Source organism: Sander vitreus, chromosome 5, assembly GCF_031162955.1.
Source record: "Sander vitreus isolate 19-12246 chromosome 5, sanVit1, whole genome shotgun sequence".
In the NCBI taxonomy this organism is placed as follows: Eukaryota; Metazoa; Chordata; class Actinopteri; order Perciformes; family Percidae; genus Sander; species Sander vitreus.
In genome coordinates, this window is record NC_135859.1 from 27,248,144 (window position 1) to 27,264,719 (window position 16,576).

At 39.5% G+C, this 16,576-nt stretch overlaps 1 protein-coding gene across 3 annotated transcripts; it reads right to left on the minus strand.

Moving 5' to 3' along the window:
- Positions 1-1,990: 1,990 nt before the first annotated feature.
- On the minus strand, positions 1,991-16,254 carry prodhb (proline dehydrogenase (oxidase) 1b). Of its 3 annotated transcripts, XM_078251318.1 has the most exons (15): positions 15,785-16,246; positions 14,510-14,718; positions 10,420-10,454; positions 10,182-10,331; positions 10,012-10,076; positions 9,806-9,922; positions 9,626-9,699; positions 9,108-9,189; positions 8,124-8,216; positions 7,586-7,732; positions 6,781-6,956; positions 5,730-5,828; positions 5,479-5,567; positions 3,056-3,269; positions 1,991-2,711 (listed from the first exon to the last, which is right to left on the minus strand). In XM_078251318.1, exons 1-14 carry the CDS (start codon positions 16,124-16,126, stop codon positions 3,079-3,081), a joined length of 1,869 nt encoding a protein of 622 aa, XP_078107444.1. In that variant the 5' UTR covers positions 16,127-16,246; the 3' UTR covers positions 1,991-2,711; positions 3,056-3,078. The 3 variants fall into 3 exon arrangements, with proteins under 3 accessions (XP_078107444.1, XP_078107443.1, XP_078107446.1); XM_078251317.1 differs by having other exon boundaries at positions 1,991-3,269; positions 15,785-16,245; XM_078251320.1 differs by lacking the exons at positions 1,991-2,711; positions 3,056-3,269; positions 5,479-5,567; positions 5,730-5,828 and adding an exon at positions 5,855-6,512 and having other exon boundaries at positions 15,785-16,254.
- Between the last annotated feature and the right edge of the window lie 322 nt (positions 16,255-16,576).

Genomic DNA, 16,576 nt, shown 5'->3' on the forward strand with positions numbered 1-16,576 from the left:
CCCGAGGCACGCCTCGCAGCTTGGGTGGAGATCTGGCGGCAGGATGTAGCCGGTCCGTCAATCGGTACACAGGCGGACAACGCTGTTCTTCGAAGTCCTCAAACTGCTTGTCGCTGAAGAAAAATAGGGAGCAGATCTCTGGTCTCGCAGCTGTAATATACAGTAACAAGTCCAACCAGGATTTTGCGATCGCGCCAATTCACGCGAATTCAACCAACCACCGCGAATTTGGTGCAACTTGCAATTTTGCGCACTTTTGACCAATAACCTGAAGTTTCCCGCGACTTCAACCAATCACAGCAGTCCCACGTGCACTCTGAGAGCCAATGACCAATCGGGAGTGAGAACGGGTTGATCATTGATCATTTTTTATATGAAGACGAGACTTGTGTGTGACTCATTTACCAACAAAACGTACAGCGAAAGACCATGCAAAACATTTCAGACCGTGCGATACATTTTAACATCAATGTAGACTTTTTAACGATAACGATTTAAAAGTCGCTGAAGTTGCTGTCGTTTCCATCCTGGCTGTCGGCTCTCTGCAAAGGGAGGGGCTACTGCTCCGTACCCTCTGCGACTGATGCTTGCACACACACAAACAACACACACGGTGGATGCAGGAGAAAAAGGAGATGAGACGACACGATGACCTAAATTGAGGACAGCTACGCTCGTTATTGTAAGTGCAATGATAAGTTAAAGTCAGTATTATCAAACCGTATGAATGTGTGTCCCAGGCCAGCATAGGAAAATAACTAACAATGTAAACATCAACAAGCCACTGACACATATGTTCAAATTTGATTCATTCAATAAATTATTATTTTTTGTCTTAAATCCACTAGCCATTTTCATATTATACCAACATTTACAGTATCCTGAGCTTTTTTGGTAAGGTTACTAGGAAAACTCAGCCCAGAGTAATTTTATTCTCCCCAAAACAAGTTTCCTTTTTATTTTGAAAGATAAAAAAATCACAACTTTTTTGCAACTTTCACTGTCTCCCGCAACTTCATTGCAGCAAACATAAAAAAGACATCGCAACTTTTATCGCAATTTTTTACAAAAGCTCCCGCGAAATCAGGCATTTTGGGCCGCAACAATCTCAAAAAAAGGCCGTGAAATCCTGGAGGGACTGAGTAACTGCGGACGTAAGAGAGGCCCGTGCAGGGCGCAAGGGCGCGAAAGACATCTTCACGACTGCGCATGCGCGAGGGATAAACCCAATAGCAACAGCTCTTAGAGGGCAACAATCCAAGACGTCCATGGGGGGCCAATGGCCGAGGAGCCCAAAGAAATCGGTTACGTATGCCATCCTTCACATCTTGCATAATACAATGTCAACATTCATTACGTAAAGTAAATTAGCCCTGGCTGATTCTATTACATGCCTGTGTGCTTTAAAGTAGGGAGACGTAATGATAAGTCCTAAAGAATATGCTGAGTCTATGCTTGTTTTGATTGACTTGGAACTGTGTGTAGAATTTTTCACACTATAATGTGTCCTCTAAATCATCTTTGAAACTGTAGCTAACCAGGAAAACTCCAGTGTCCTGTAAGAAAGTATTTGTTGGCAAATGTATACCCAAAGGCACACCTTGCATCAAAAGTAGACTTGATTCTTAATTAAACCGATAGAATACAGCAGCAGTGACAGCTCTGTGGCGCTTTGCCTCAGTAAAAACCTAACAGCCACTAAAGTTTCTTCTGAGTAATGATTAATGCATCCAATTTAATTGATCTGTATTGAGCGCAGCATCATGGGTAATTAAATCATGGTCTACAGAGCACTGACTGCTCTCATAAAATGACAAGGCCATAATTACCATTATGCTTGGTTACCCTCTGACTGAAAAATACTAATTGTGTATCAATAACCAAGTGGAAGATTAAAACCCAAAACATATCAAGCTGTGTAAATATCTCACAGCTACAATACAGCAGTCAATAACATCCAGTTCTCCTTTTAACACAAATTTGAAGTAGATTTTTGCTATTCATACAGTGCATATTTATTCATTTTACAATTTCACAGGTCCATAAAGTAAGACATGTCAAACCAAAAAATAGAATTACCTGCTTTAAAAACATATTTACATTGTCAAAGATAAAAACTGCAGTGTTAATCCATCAAAATGCAATAACACCAAACGGCAACTTACTTAACTTATTATTCCCTTGCATATTATCTTGTCATGAAAAAATAAAACCAGGCTGCCAGACTTGCAGGCATCTTTATTAAAAGGAGATTCACTTGCTGAATACTAAACTGAACTGTATGTTCTCTTGTAACACCTCAGTGACCCAGAATATAGCTTCCTCCAGTAAATACAATAACAAAAGCATTGCACTCTCAGAAGAAGAGGGATGTACTGTGAGGAGCCATTTATACTTTCATATTGATTCATAAACAGGCATCATTTTCAAACAAGCAATACAACCTCAAATACAGCACACAAATATACAGTGCAAAGAAGCCTCCACGGGGGACTCAGTGGCTGTCCAAGTTTTAAAAAAAATCACGCTATAGGAGGGGAATATTGATGTTTCCTTTACTACCATTTAAATCAAGGCTGTTTTGTTTTATTATTGTTGTCCCTCTCCAAGATGAATAGGGTGATAAAAAGAGATGCCCGCCCAGGTCTCGTCGACATTTTAGGGAGTCCTTTTGTAGCAGTAAAGATGCCCACTTGATGGATACCAGAGCTCTATAGACAACGGGAAGACAAAATGAGGAATGCTTATGGATGCAGAGGCGGATAAGGAAAAGAAATAGAGAGAACATGGGCAGTACACAAAAGAAAGGATGGGGGTGAAGGTTGGTTACATCAGCGAGGAACAGAATGGAGAAAAACAGCAGTGCAAAGACAGAATAACAGAGTGACATGCCAAAACAGTCCATCAGTATTAAAACTCCAGGACAGGGTAGAACAGGAGATGTACATCCAGGGAGAGCTTTACAGAGGGAGAGACAGAACAGACAGCCACAGCAACAGGCTTCAACTAGAGAAGATACAAAATAAAATAAAAAAAACATGACACATTGACACACTCTTTGTCTCTTTTTCTGTGTTTTCAGTACACTGGTCTGTAGAGAAGCTCCCCAGAGGCAAGTCTGCGTTTCAGCTCCTTCCACAGCAGCTCCCTCTCCTTTTGGGCACCCTTCATGAAGCCTCTGTTCTCCTGGGCTCTCCGAGACAGGTAGGGCATTACCTCATTCACCGGCCCATAGGGGACGTACTTATAGACAGGGAAGCCTGCCTGGCCTGTGGTTGAAGTGGTATGGGAGAAAACAGAAAAATGGGCTTTGTAGCATGATATGGATTGAGATAACTGTAGATATTTAGAATTTTTTGTGATATTTCTCTATTCCGGTGCAAATACTGTCTGTGATTTTTCAAATGTGATGTTTGATTGATTGTTACAATTTCAGTTGTTACAGTTTCAGGTGAACATAATTTGTACAGGTTACTTTTGTGGCTGTCTGCCAGTCAGGCTCACATACTGTGACTGTTTTGCCAGGGCTTACTCATTGAAATAAATGTCCTTTCATCTAATCCACAATTACTAGCAAAGCATCAAAACATGATACAATAAAACAAAGTCATCAACAGAACATTCTGAGCTACAGCCAGTGGTGGAATGCAACTAAGTACATTTACTCAAGTACTGTACTTAAGTACAAATTTGAGGTACTTGTACTTTACTTGAGTCTTTTCATGCTACTTTCTACTTTTACTCAACTACATTTCAGAGGGAAATATTGTACTTTTTACTCCACTACATTCATCTGACAGCTTTAATTACTAGTTACTTTACAAATTAAGATTGTTGCACACAAAACACATGGTTTATAAAATTGTGTTTTATTATAAATTAAACTACCCAACAATATAAAGGCCTACAAGTACAGCTGAAATTATAACCGTTAGACAATTTAACACAACTGTTTTGATCGTTTCCAAGTTTCTACAATGTGAGGATTTTTCTGCATTGAGTACTTTTATTTTTAATACTTTAAGAACATGTTCCCGATGATACTTTTACTTAAGTAACATTTTCAATGCAGGACTTTTACTTGAAACCGAGTATTTTTACAGTGTGGTATTAGTACTTTTACTTAAAGTGCTCATATTATGCTTTTTACTTTTTCCCTTTCCTTTATTGTGTTATATATATATATCTTTGTGAATGTAATAGATTTACAAAGTGAAAAAAGCCCAAAGTCCGCCCCAAAGGGACTTACTGTCTTCCAGAGAAAACACTGTTCACAAACCGCTCTATTAGGGGTGTGCAAAAAAATCGATTCACATTCGAATCGCGATTCAAGCTCTACTGATTCAAAATCGATTCATAGAATTCCAAAAAAATTAATTTTAATTGCATGTCTACTGCAATCACATGGGAAAAGTAACTACATTTACATACTGTGAATCGTTTAATCGAGAATCGAATCTTGAGCCTAAAAATTGATATTGAATCATGACAGTCTCTGAATCGTGCACCCGTAATCTCTGTTGTAGTCCAGCCTTTACTTCCGTGACGAACGTGCGTTACTTTGTAACACACGTTATAATGCTGGCCTAGCTGCTAGTGTTGCACGCCCTCATACTCTGCTTCTGACTGGCACCTAGCTACTGCGCATGTGCAACTCCCAACAAAGATGGAACAGAAGTGAGATGTCTCACTCTGTAGCTAAAACAGAGAGCTCAACACACAGGGTGAAAAGAGGAGCTGCAGCAATGTGCAGTACAACAAAAATATGGTGTTTTTTGAAAATTAAACCATGTGAACCTATTCTGATATAACTTCTAAATACAATTGTGAACCTGAAAATATGATAATAATGCCCATAATATGAGCACTTTAAGAAAAGGATCTAAATACTTTTCCACCACTGGCCACAGCATATCTGAAAACAATAGCATGAAAACTGAAGTCAGTGATTGTAAATAATAAAGATCTCAACGCCGATCTGCTTTATTTCATAAAACAACTTCTTTATTGTTTCAAGATTCAAAGACACAGCACCGACTGCTCTATCCCTCGAGAAAACAGCAAAGAAACGCGTGTCTGTTTACATCAATACCGGTCAAAAGCGTTTCAAGTTGAGCCTCAAAGACGACTCCCTGCCACCGCTCTGTCTGTCTTTGACTGACAAACAAAGTGGTGCGAGCCGGCACCAGCGCTTCGTTAAGACAGCTTGTCGATACTGAGGTGTCTCAGTTCATATGTCACGTAATGGGCTGCAGACTGACTTTACATGTGCACTTCATGCAGTCCATGTGGCCTGTGGGGTATATATGTGTAGCTGAAAGGTCTTGTGTGACACAGTTGAGAGTTATAGGAGAAGGTAGCGGATACAGATCCTGCAAAGGCTAAACTTAAACTGTCAAATCATCCTCAGGTAGGAAAGATCATGCCTTGGCATTGTTGGTTGTGTGAGGGAGTGTGTTTTGTGTGAGTTTTTCTCACCCAGTGGAAAGCTGATCTGATCGCACATGCCCAGTAGTTGACCAAAGTACACCTTGTTCTCTGTGGGTAAGAGACCCAGCTCATTCATTCTGAGAGAGTGAGAGTAAGAGTAAGAGAGAGAGAGAGAGAGAGAGAGAGAGAGAGAGACTTATTAAAATAACTTTTGTTTTTACAGATGCAAAGCTGAATAAAGAAAATTAATTGTAAATGGGTTTTGTCAAAAGTGTCTTTGGATATAATTAGGACCGTACCTCCCCAAGGTGTGTTTCACCGTGTCCTCATTATGGGAAGCCACCATAACGTTGGCATTTCTGTTAAGCGCAATCTCATCCAGCACATAGTCCAGACACCTTACACAAATACACAAGTACAGCGATTTAACTTTATTTTCTCCTAAACTACTCACTACAAAATATTAAAAATATGTAATATGTATATACATTGTTTCATAACTCATCCAAACAAATATTTCTCATTCGTATGTAAGATTTATTGTGTGGTGCAGGACTATCTTCACACAACTAAACAGTAAAATTGTCCCTAAATACTCAAAATATTTACCATAAATCTTAACCAATCCATTCGGGGAGAACCTCTGCATTCTGCTTTCCTGCTAGTGTAGGCGTGTTAATATGCATGTGCTTTATCACCATCTGCATATCTTGAATCCCACCTCATGCTGTGCTGTAGCCCATCAGCTAAACTTTGTGTCTCTAATATGTTGATGTTTACCTCAAAATCCAATTGAGTGCTTGAGGGTGGCCTTTGCTCTTTTTGTGCAAAACAAATTGATCTCCACAGGGTGAGTTCTCGGAGCTTGCCTTAATCCAGGAATGTCAGAAAAATGTTACACAGTACCCTTGGAGCTGGATGGTATTCTGTAACTTGCACAAGGACAACTCAACAGGGTGGAAAGCTTGCTGACACAAGATGTTAAACCCAGAAACTCCAATTGAAGGACCACTTCCTTTAAAATGAAATCCTTGTGCTGTCCATTGCAGCAGATTTGTGCCTTGAAGGTGGCCATTTTAAATCTGTGAACCACATGGGAAAATCAGGGTAGCAAAAGTTTTAAAAAAAAGTTTTTTTATTTATTTATTTTTTTTTCCTGTGGCGTCTTTGTGCAAGACACCTCAACTCAAAACTGTCTGCTATCTAATAGCAAAAGGCTATAGTGGCAGACTGCTACTCTGTGTAAATATGAAGAAATTAAAGCTTGGCTAAAACAGATCAAACCTTGCAGATGCAGATTTGGGCAGCTGTCAACAGTTAATAAACAAAGAAACAAGCCTTGACTCTTACCTGTGGTACATTATATTGGTAGACTCATAGTCGGGGTTAATAGGGTCCTCATAACCAATGTCTTTGGCCCTCTCTCGCTCCTGATACATGTAGGCCCCACGCACCAGCTTGGAAGCAAAATGCCAACCCTCACGTCGAGACAATTCTACATCCATGGTTACATTGTCGAAGGCCTCCTGCAGAACAAAAGAAGAGAATGATTCACTCTATAGCAAAGATAAAAATCAAAACAAGTCCTTAAAGTTCAGATACAGAAATGTGCAATAATTATTTTATAATTACTGTAGACCTAACTAGACAGCTATTACAGAGCCAAATGATGTGTTCACTTACAGCGCAGTACAGTTAAATTATTCTTACATCATATATGGGTCTACCTATTCTACCTGACGTGGCCTAGGCCACCTAGCATAACCAACCAGACACCATCAGTGCTACTTGCAAGCAAAATCAAAGAAGCTATGGACGACAAAACCAGAGATGAGTTGAAACAGGATGTTAATCACATGACTGAAACTGCAACTGTGACTTAAACAGCTTTTTATTTGAAATGGTGTATTTAAAGAAAATCAAAATGAAGCCCCCAAATTCCCTCCTTATCCTCTTCTTGGCCATGTCACTGTTTCATCCTCAACCCAGCTGATTCAGTAATCTCTTTACACGTTGACATTTGGAGTTACAAGATTTGTCACAGCATGTTCTTCTATCATTAGAATTAGAACAGTTGTGTCTGCATGCTTTGTGTGCAGACAAATTGTTTACACATTCCAATCTCTGGTCTTTTTCGCCAATTGTGGATTCTAACCTTGAGATAACACTGGTAGGTGTTGAAGATGACGGGCTTTTCTTTGTTGTAGATCCTCTGCATCTCTACCGTCAGTCTGCTGATAGCCGGCTGGAAGTAGGTTTGCTCTGCATCCACCATCAAGCGAACACCATTTTCAATTGCATGCTGGAATAGAAAAATGATGTAATTTACTTAGTATAACATCACCTAACAGTGTGTATTATGCTGATGTGCACACTAATGTGATTAAAATAGTTGCATGAATGAATCATTCAATGAATGTCATTACTGTTTCTTTCTAAAACATACATTGTGACTTTCAATACAAAACCCTAGCTTTGTTATTGCCTTCATTATATGCCTCCAAGGTCAGCAGCACTGCAGTGGCCTTAGTCATATTAAAAATGGTACTGTTGTACAATACGGTTTAACTAATAAAGATGCCACAATGTTACTACACATTTGGTTAAACTACAAGTGCTTGCTCCTTGCACGCTAACAACAAATTACTACTAAGTGGGTGTATATTTGCTTACAGTGATCAGTGTGAGTTTACCTTGACTAAGATGTCCATGCGCTGTAACATCCTCTTCATTTGTTTCTCCTCCTCTGTAGTGAACTTCTCCAGCAGAGGCTCCAGATCACCTAGCTGGACAAACAACCCAGGAGAGTGTGCACCAGGAGATGCTAATTAACCAAATATCATACAGCATGACCCCTATTAGGGCTTCTTACTTAATCCATCCTTCAGCTGTCTTTATTCCAAGCTCAACTGATATGTCGAGGGTAACATGCCCAGATGTTGTAAACATGCAATTAAACCATGCCTTTCCTCAACTCAGAGCCAAGTGATTCACACTTGAAATCTCCATTATCCCAGTTTTAAAACAGAGACCGTTTACTTTAAATGTACTCCAAATTGGGTGTAACCATATATATGAAACAGTTTATAGTTTTATAGCTATGGGTGTAACCCTACAACAATCTAAAATGGCAAATTTGGGGGCTGATAAAAGTACTAAATAGCTGTGGTGTTTCTAGAGCTACCACTGACCTAATTAGGTTTAAGGTGTGGTTAAGGCAAAAGGAGCTCAAATAAACAAATGAATTACAAAAAAACTGAAAAACTAAACTGTACGGACAAAACATCGACAGCGAGGTATAAATTAGTAAAATTTTTTAGATAACATCAACCTTTTACTTTAGTTACTGCCAGATTTTTCTGAAATGTATTTGTCATGAATGTGTCACAAGCTTGTTCACATAAGCGGAAACAAACACATTAACGCTACATTTAGGTACAATCCCAATATAAGACAGACGTAGACAGTGGCAGTGCATTTCACTGAATTGCTTACATTTCAAAACCAGTTCAAGTCTCCTGCCTGCTGTATACACATTACATTTGGAAAAGCAAGAAGTCCCTCAATTATTGTGTCCAGTGAGTTTGGGTCTTGAATTATATTGAAACGTTCTGGGATATTATTTTAACTCCATTTACTGACAGTACATTGGTCTTTCAATGTTTTACTCTACTGACCTCTACATTTGGGACAACCAACAGGTCTGATATCTTTGTTCTGTCGTCTATTAGGCTGTTCCAGTCGAGCATGTCAATGGTTCTGTCAAGGCAGAAAATAGAAAAGTACAGTGTTATGGCAACAGTGTATTAGTGAGAGTAAAATATTACTGAAGCTGAGCATGTCCTCAAAAAAAAAATCACATTTTTTTCACAAAATGGTGTGACTTCTTATTCCATCTGTATTGTCATTGTATATTCACATATTAATTTCAAACAAATAATTTGTGGAACAAAAAATAGCCAGACAAATATATTGTACAATACTGTGCATGTAACTGTAAAGTGATTTGAATATATTTATTTTGCATGTTGGTGAAACAGTGGTGATTGTTTTGTGATTTAATGTTGCGAGTAAATACAATGAAAGAGTTTGGGAAGTATTACAAACTGCAAAAAAAGCAACACTGACATTGTTTTACAGATATGTCAGGGATATTTACTGTTTATATCGGTAATCTGCATGTGTTCATGCTTACCCTAAAGATTTCTCTTTACTTCCAGTAAACCAGCCATACAAGTCACCTTTTGCACCCAGTTTGGTCAGGAATTCCTAGATGGACATAAAGATATCAAGTACTGCAAGGCATAGTGTAGCTTTAGCCTCATATTGTGTATGAAATACGTCCACCAGGAGAAAAGAGGAGGAAACATTCAACCTGCAGTTGTGTCAGCTCCAGCCTCTGCTCTAACGCCTCCATGCCGTCTTTCCCCTGCTGTGAGGCCAGGAAGGTGAAAAATCGCCTCCATTTAACCAGGACCTCTGAGAACTGGAGCTTTTAAAAAAAGCCTGATGTCAGTCCACTTCCACAAGAGTAACTGCTAAATGAGTGCATTGACCTCTCAATCACCCCTTACTGCCTACCAGAAACTGAGGTCGTCCTAGAGCAGTCATTTTGATGGCAGAAAAACCATCCATTGAACTCCCACCTAAAAGGTCCAACATACTTCAAGTCTTTAAATAAATCAAATTGTATAAAGACAAATGGTGTAAAGAGTAGTAGTATTAACATGATGGTAGTTTAATTTACTTACCAGATGCTTTGATACATCTGATGAAGGTCTCCATATGCTGGTCACATTTGGCCTCGTCGGCGTAAAAATACGTGCGTGCTCCGGTTACACCCTCGCGACGGTCCCCGAACTGTTTGTGTGCTTTGTATTTTTTCTCTCTGTGGTCCTCGCCTGGGGCAGAAAACAAATTTGCTTGTCTATTACTTCTAATTACATCATATACTGTATCCATAAATGAGAACAAAACAAGGCATCTTACCTATGCTCTCTTTCTCTGCAGCGGATACACATGAACTAAATTAGAAGAAATACAAAAAGATTTATAAAAAAATAAAATAAAAAAATAATAATAAAATAGTGTGAAGTAAACATTACAGATATTAGTTTTATCAGAAATACATCAAATGTCTTTTGTTCAATTTGGGAACTGAGCGCTCTTTATGTGAACAGTGTGGCCTTTGTTGTGTTTAGTGACCCTCTATATACTGAACTGTCCTGTTGTCAGCCTGCTGACTAGGGCTGAACGATTAATTGCATTTGCAATTATATCGCGATATGTTAAAACGCTATTTCCTAAACGCAAAGGCTGCGATTTGGTCACATGACTCGCTAGAGCAAATCAGTCTGCACTCCGCAGAGAAAGCATCAACTTTGCACACTAACGCTACGCCGTACCTTGAGCAGATTTCTGTCATTCAAACAACTTTTAGTTGTAGTTTAAAACTTTTACAGCCATTTTAATAAAATTAAGGGTTTTATTCGGGCTTGAGTCCATACATGCAGTTAATGGATATAGGCACGCAGAACTGAAGGCTCGGTTAGCAACAATTAGCTCTGATTAGCAGTTAGCTAGCTCCGTTATAAAGATATGGAGTGGAGGAGAGGGGTAACAACCAGACTCTGATAAATGACGTTCGGGGAGTTTTCACAGCAGCGTGGCTGCGTTGTTTCAATGGTTTTATTAGTACAGTTAATCCCACGGCAAGACCAGCAGCAGCATGCTACTACTAACGTAACGATAGCCTCTCTGAGCAAGTGCAACGTTGTGATGCTGTCATGCACACAGCACGCAACTTCATGAGGGGAGGGAGGGGCCGGAGGCAGCTCCTCTGTGTGCGCTGTAAAAAAAATACTTTTTTACTTATTTAACTGTATTTAACTGTCTAATTCAGTTTTAGACTACCAAGTGTGGTAAAGCCACAGATTTGTTTTTATATTTATGCAATCTGCACTTTAGTTTGTGTGATTTGTTTTTGACTTTCATATGAATGTTTACACCAGGCTTGGTCAGTGCTCAATATACTACTGTGATTGAAGTAGTTAAATAAAAGATGTCATTCATATAAATTCATGCATCACCTAATTTCATCATCACATACAGGCCTGGCCTCCAGGAAAGAATAGTTTGTTTAATCTATCTAATCTTGTGTTGTTCATACTATACAATGATTTATTGCTTGTCTTTGTTGAATAATACAGAAGACAAAGAGCTTAAAGTTCCCATATTATGAAAATAAAACACTTTTTCTGGGATTTGGGGTGTTCTTTTGTGTCAAACACATACAAACATTGAAAAAAATCCATCCATGCTGTTTCGAGTGAGATACGGTTTCTGAATGTGTCCTGCCTTCAGTCTCTGGGTGAGCTGTTCAAAATTGACACGGCTTGTGACGTCACAAGCCAAAACGAGCTGGCTAACCGCAACCGTTAGCTCGTAGCGTTAGCATGCTACCTCGTTCTCAATAGCAAAGCACTGGCTACAACACACACAAGTTCACCATAATCAACAAAAGAACTACTTACATGTGCGCCCTCATTTAGAAGTCTCCCAGCTAATCCTGCCTTGTAACTGACCGAAGTTGGAGAAACAGCCTCTCTTTTACTGTCTATGGAGCTAGCTAGCTGACATGATCTACATCTGAGCTACTGCGCATGTGTGAGTGCAATCAAAGATAGTACAGAAGAAGAAGAAGAAGAAGAAGAAAAGAGGTCTCATTCTGTAGCTAAAACAGAGACCAGCTGAAAAGAGGATCTGCAGCAGTGTGAGAGAGCTGTGCAGTACAACAAAAATATGGTGTTTTTTGAAAATTAAACCATGTAAACCTATTCTGGTACAACCTTAAAATACAATTATGAACCTGCAAATGAGCATAATATGGGCGCTTTAAAAAACAATTGCATATTGAATCGCAATCAAATATTTTTCAAAAACAATCGCAATTATTTTCAAAAATCGTTCAGCCCTACTGCTGACCCTCCAGATAGGGCAGTTGTAGCGTCACGCCACACTTCATAGGGAACTGGGGAGCTCATTTTACCAAATGGATGACTAAACACTAAGCATGCTTGACATCAGGGACATCAATAGAATTCAAAGCCAGGAAACTGAAGGGAGTTATATAACATGACATGGCATTTAGCAGGCCCTTCTATTGTAGAAATCTGCATTTAACTACAACATATGCATTGACACCGACTTTGACTCTGAAATTGTATTGTCTTACACACGTTCAGTACTGTTTTCTTTATGTTAAAAAGAGTAGTGCAGAAACCATCAGTCAAATAATCGATTAGTCTATTGAAGGAAAAATGTATTGTCAACAGTTTTGATAATTGAATAATCATTTGTCATTTATTAAGGACAGCTGCCTCTCACAATGTGAGGATTTGCTGCTTTTCTCTGTTTTGTATAGTTAGATGAGTATAATAATAGTAGTAGTAGTAGTAGTATAGTTAAATGAAATCTTCTGAGGTTTTGGACCATTGATCAGAACTTGGGAACACTGGGAACTTGTGATGGTCATTTCCCACTGATTTCTGACATATTTTAGGCCAAAATAAACAGACAAATGTGTCTATAATGAAAGTAACTGTTCCATACAGCCCTAAAAATGAAACCAATCTCAGAGTTTTAAGTAGCATTGATCATTTTGGTTAAGTAACCGTGTTGTCAGTACTGGTTCCAGTTGAGATTTATAAATTCTGTTTCAAATGCTTTCTGTGTAATACTGCCAAATATTCAAATTGTGCTAGGAGCACAGATTATTGGTAATCTTTTGGCATGAAACGGGACATTTTAATACAATTTGATTACTGTCACAACTTATTAGTTTTAGCCAGCTTCATTAGAAACATTCTGGCCTTCAAAACCATGCATTAATAAAATCCTAACTGTAAAATCAGGTATGTATTTTAACTTCAATTAGCCCACGCAACTGTAGCCTGGCATTGCTCCAAACAATAAGCCAGGCCTCTGTTCCTTACATCTTCTGTTGCAATGAACTAATGTTGTTGCTACAGTATCTCGACAGATCGTTGGAGTGCCTGTCAAACCCTACTGTCTGAGATCAAGCTGGCTTAAAGTACCTTGTACTCCTTTATAGTTCGAGATGTATGTTCAAACAAAAGCTTTCTAGAAAGCTTTTCTAGAAAGAACAAAAAAAATAAGTATATATATATAAAAATCTTGTTACTGGTAATATGGTATAAAAACCACACTGAGAAATATAAAGGGGTGGAAAAAGGCATCGCAAAGGGCTTGCCTGGGAGCTTTATCGCCTTACAGAATGTGATAACACATTAAATCAATAAAGGCCATTCTGTCTGGCACAGGCTGACATTGCAGTCAGCTGTCACTCTATGTCAACAGACTTAAACACCGGATACTTAAACATACTGCCTAACAGCCCTATTCACAAGGCCTGACCTTTGAAAACAGATGTGTGAGATAAAAAAGCTCAGTCTTAAAAAAAGGTCAGTTATTTTTGAGTATTATGTTGATGCTAAGTAAATCTGACAATTGTGTTTCTATTTTTCCCTTCAATGAAACAAGCATAAAATATTCATTTTGTTGACTGATTTGACATTGAAGCAATTCCTAAATGGGCCAAAAAGTCCACATTTTATTTTGGACTACGAGATGTCCTAATTACTCATAATGCATGAATGCCCAGAGCTACAACTTAAATAACATTGCTGCTGCCTCTGCCCAGAGAGACTGCTTGCATAAGGTCTGTAATGTCATCCAAGTTAGCTCACAGATCAAATAGCCACTGCCTTGTGCTACCCATGTGACAGAATTCCTAATGAGTGAGAAATTCTCTCCAGCCAGCCAATCCAGAACGAGGGGCCATGTCATAGCCAGCAAATCATGCTGTAAAGTGTGTTTACTTCCTGGTTGTGAGGCATACTACTGATCCATAACTGACTGTATGTTTGTACACCAATGATTCCTGCATTCCTGTTGACAAACACACTTGAAACACTGACAATATAAACTCAAAAATATTACTTGAAATCATATTTTTGTATGGAATCTGAAATTTGTGTTAATACTGCAACTTTCATACTCCATCTCTTTCTGCTCGGCCTCCTCCTGGCTGATGTCTTCCTCCACGCTGTAGTCCAGGACAGAGCCGACGCCGAACGCCTGATTCTTCTGGATCAGCGGCCTGATGGCCATGTGGTCCTCACCAGCGACAAACTGGCCATAAAATGTCATCTTCATGAACTGGTCGAAGGCTCTCTGGCCCAGGATCTTCTTACCTAGATCCATTATCTGAGCAGGAAGGGAGAGGAAATAGTACATAACAGCAGGTATACTGTATAATGTGCCTATCATGTATTCTACATGTCATTTATCATATTTTATGTGAATAATACAATCCCAGACAAGACAGGCTGTAGGCGGGTTTTGAAGGCAAAATGTTTACCTACAGACTACAAAAAGTAGCATGTGTTGATCTTTCACAAACTAAATAATTCAAATTATGGTCTTACCCTCAAGCTAACTACTGCATGAAAGACTAAAACAGGGAAAAAGTATGAAACATTGTAGGTTCACTGAAAATCAGAGTTATGCCAGATTATTACTGCTTCACATTTGGTGTAACTTGCTTTTAAAACCAGAGCCAAGCTTCCCATTGATTCCAATGAAGATGTGAGTGTGAAAGGAATAAACCTGCAGTGCTTGAATTATATTAAGGCACTATACCACCATGCATCACAACATGGGCTGAAAAAAAACTGCCTTGTTTGAAGGGAAAGTGTGTCTTGTGGCTAATCCGTTTACTGTGTATTGACATGACCAGATGGATATAAATTAACTGACATCAAGCCTACAGCTAGCATGGAGAGGTTGCATGCTTGGAAAAACAGGGTGTAATTTAAGAAGTAGGGGTTATTTAAGCCTAGGGGTTATAAGCATGAGGGGCAGACATATACTGTAGGTCTATAGGTTCAATTTTGACATAGCTAAGTTTGGTTTTAACTTGAACACCTTTCGTAAATTTATGGCTATTATAGCGTTTGCTTGTTATCACCAAAACTCTCACAAATAGGCTATCTGTGGGCCTTTGTCAAAGGAGTTTGACCTCTTTGCATATGAAATAAGACAGGTTTAACAACTTAAATGTACCCACCACTATGCCAATTTTTCTGGCGTCTCGTGCCTTTTGTACTCACAGGTTTTGATGGAGACTACTTTTTCCCGCCTATGCTATGCCAAAGGTCATATAGGAGTAAACTAAACGCTAACCTTTACTATATTGTCGTCATTAAGTCACCTAAACAACATTCATCGTTATTGGCCGGGTTGCAAGGTAAGATATCACCATTAACGTTACCTCTTTATTCTTATCAACCAGGAAGTCATAGGAGCAAAGTTTGAAAACCACCAAACTTCTGAGCAGCTCTAATGAGTCTTTGCTCTTGTAAGCCCCCTGTGCCTGGTCAAAGTCTACGGAGACCTCATTAGCAGCAGCGGTGGTGGTGGTTCCGTCTCTCCCTCCTCTCCCAGGCTGTCCGGGAAACTCCATGTTGACCGAGTCATGTTGAGCACCGTCGTCCTGCGGCTTCGTCTGGGTCGCAGAGGTCGAGGACCGGAGTCTTCGGCTGGAGAGTAACCGCTTAAAGGGAATGTCCGCCCCTGCCCGTCTCAGGGCTGGCATGGTTTTTACATGAAACATCACCGTGGAGGAGGAAGATGTCAGCGGAGCGGTGAGGGTACGCAGACCATATGCCCGTGCGAGGCGAGGCCAGCTGCACACGCTACAGTGTGAAAGATAGGAAGCCAAGCAGTCACATTAGCATCACTTGGTTGGTGGAAAGATTGTGACGCAAAGAGTTGTTTACATCATACGTAGGAAAAGCACGCCGTTTTTTCCTCTTCCCAGTTTCCGCAGATTGCAGTGGTGGTTAACTATAAGTAGGTATACTCCTAGTTATAAACAATTGTTTGTTGGTGTAGCCTACTTTTTGCGTGTCTACATTTTAAACACGCATCCCGTTGCTCAGCTTCCCTAGAATGGCTCAGTTTTAGGCTTAAGGTAGGCCTATAATTGGATGGATGGATACGGGGTGATGGGAAATTGCAGTGTTATAGGCTACAGCCACATGCATGGCTACAGCAGTGTATA

Excerpts from the sequence above, each read along its gene's own strand:
- prodhb (XM_078251318.1), bottom strand. The coding sequence starts at position 16,126 with ATGTTTCATGTAAAAACCATGCCAGCCCTGAGACGGGCAGGGGCGGAC. Across the intron at positions 10,077-10,181 it reads CAGATGTATCAAAGCATCTG|GTGGGAGTTCAATGGATGGT; the intron begins GTAAGTAAATTA and ends TGGACCTTTTAG. Across the intron at positions 7,733-8,123 it reads GCATGGACATCTTAGTCAAG|CATGCAATTGAAAATGGTGT; the intron begins GTAAACTCACAC and ends TTTCTATTCCAG.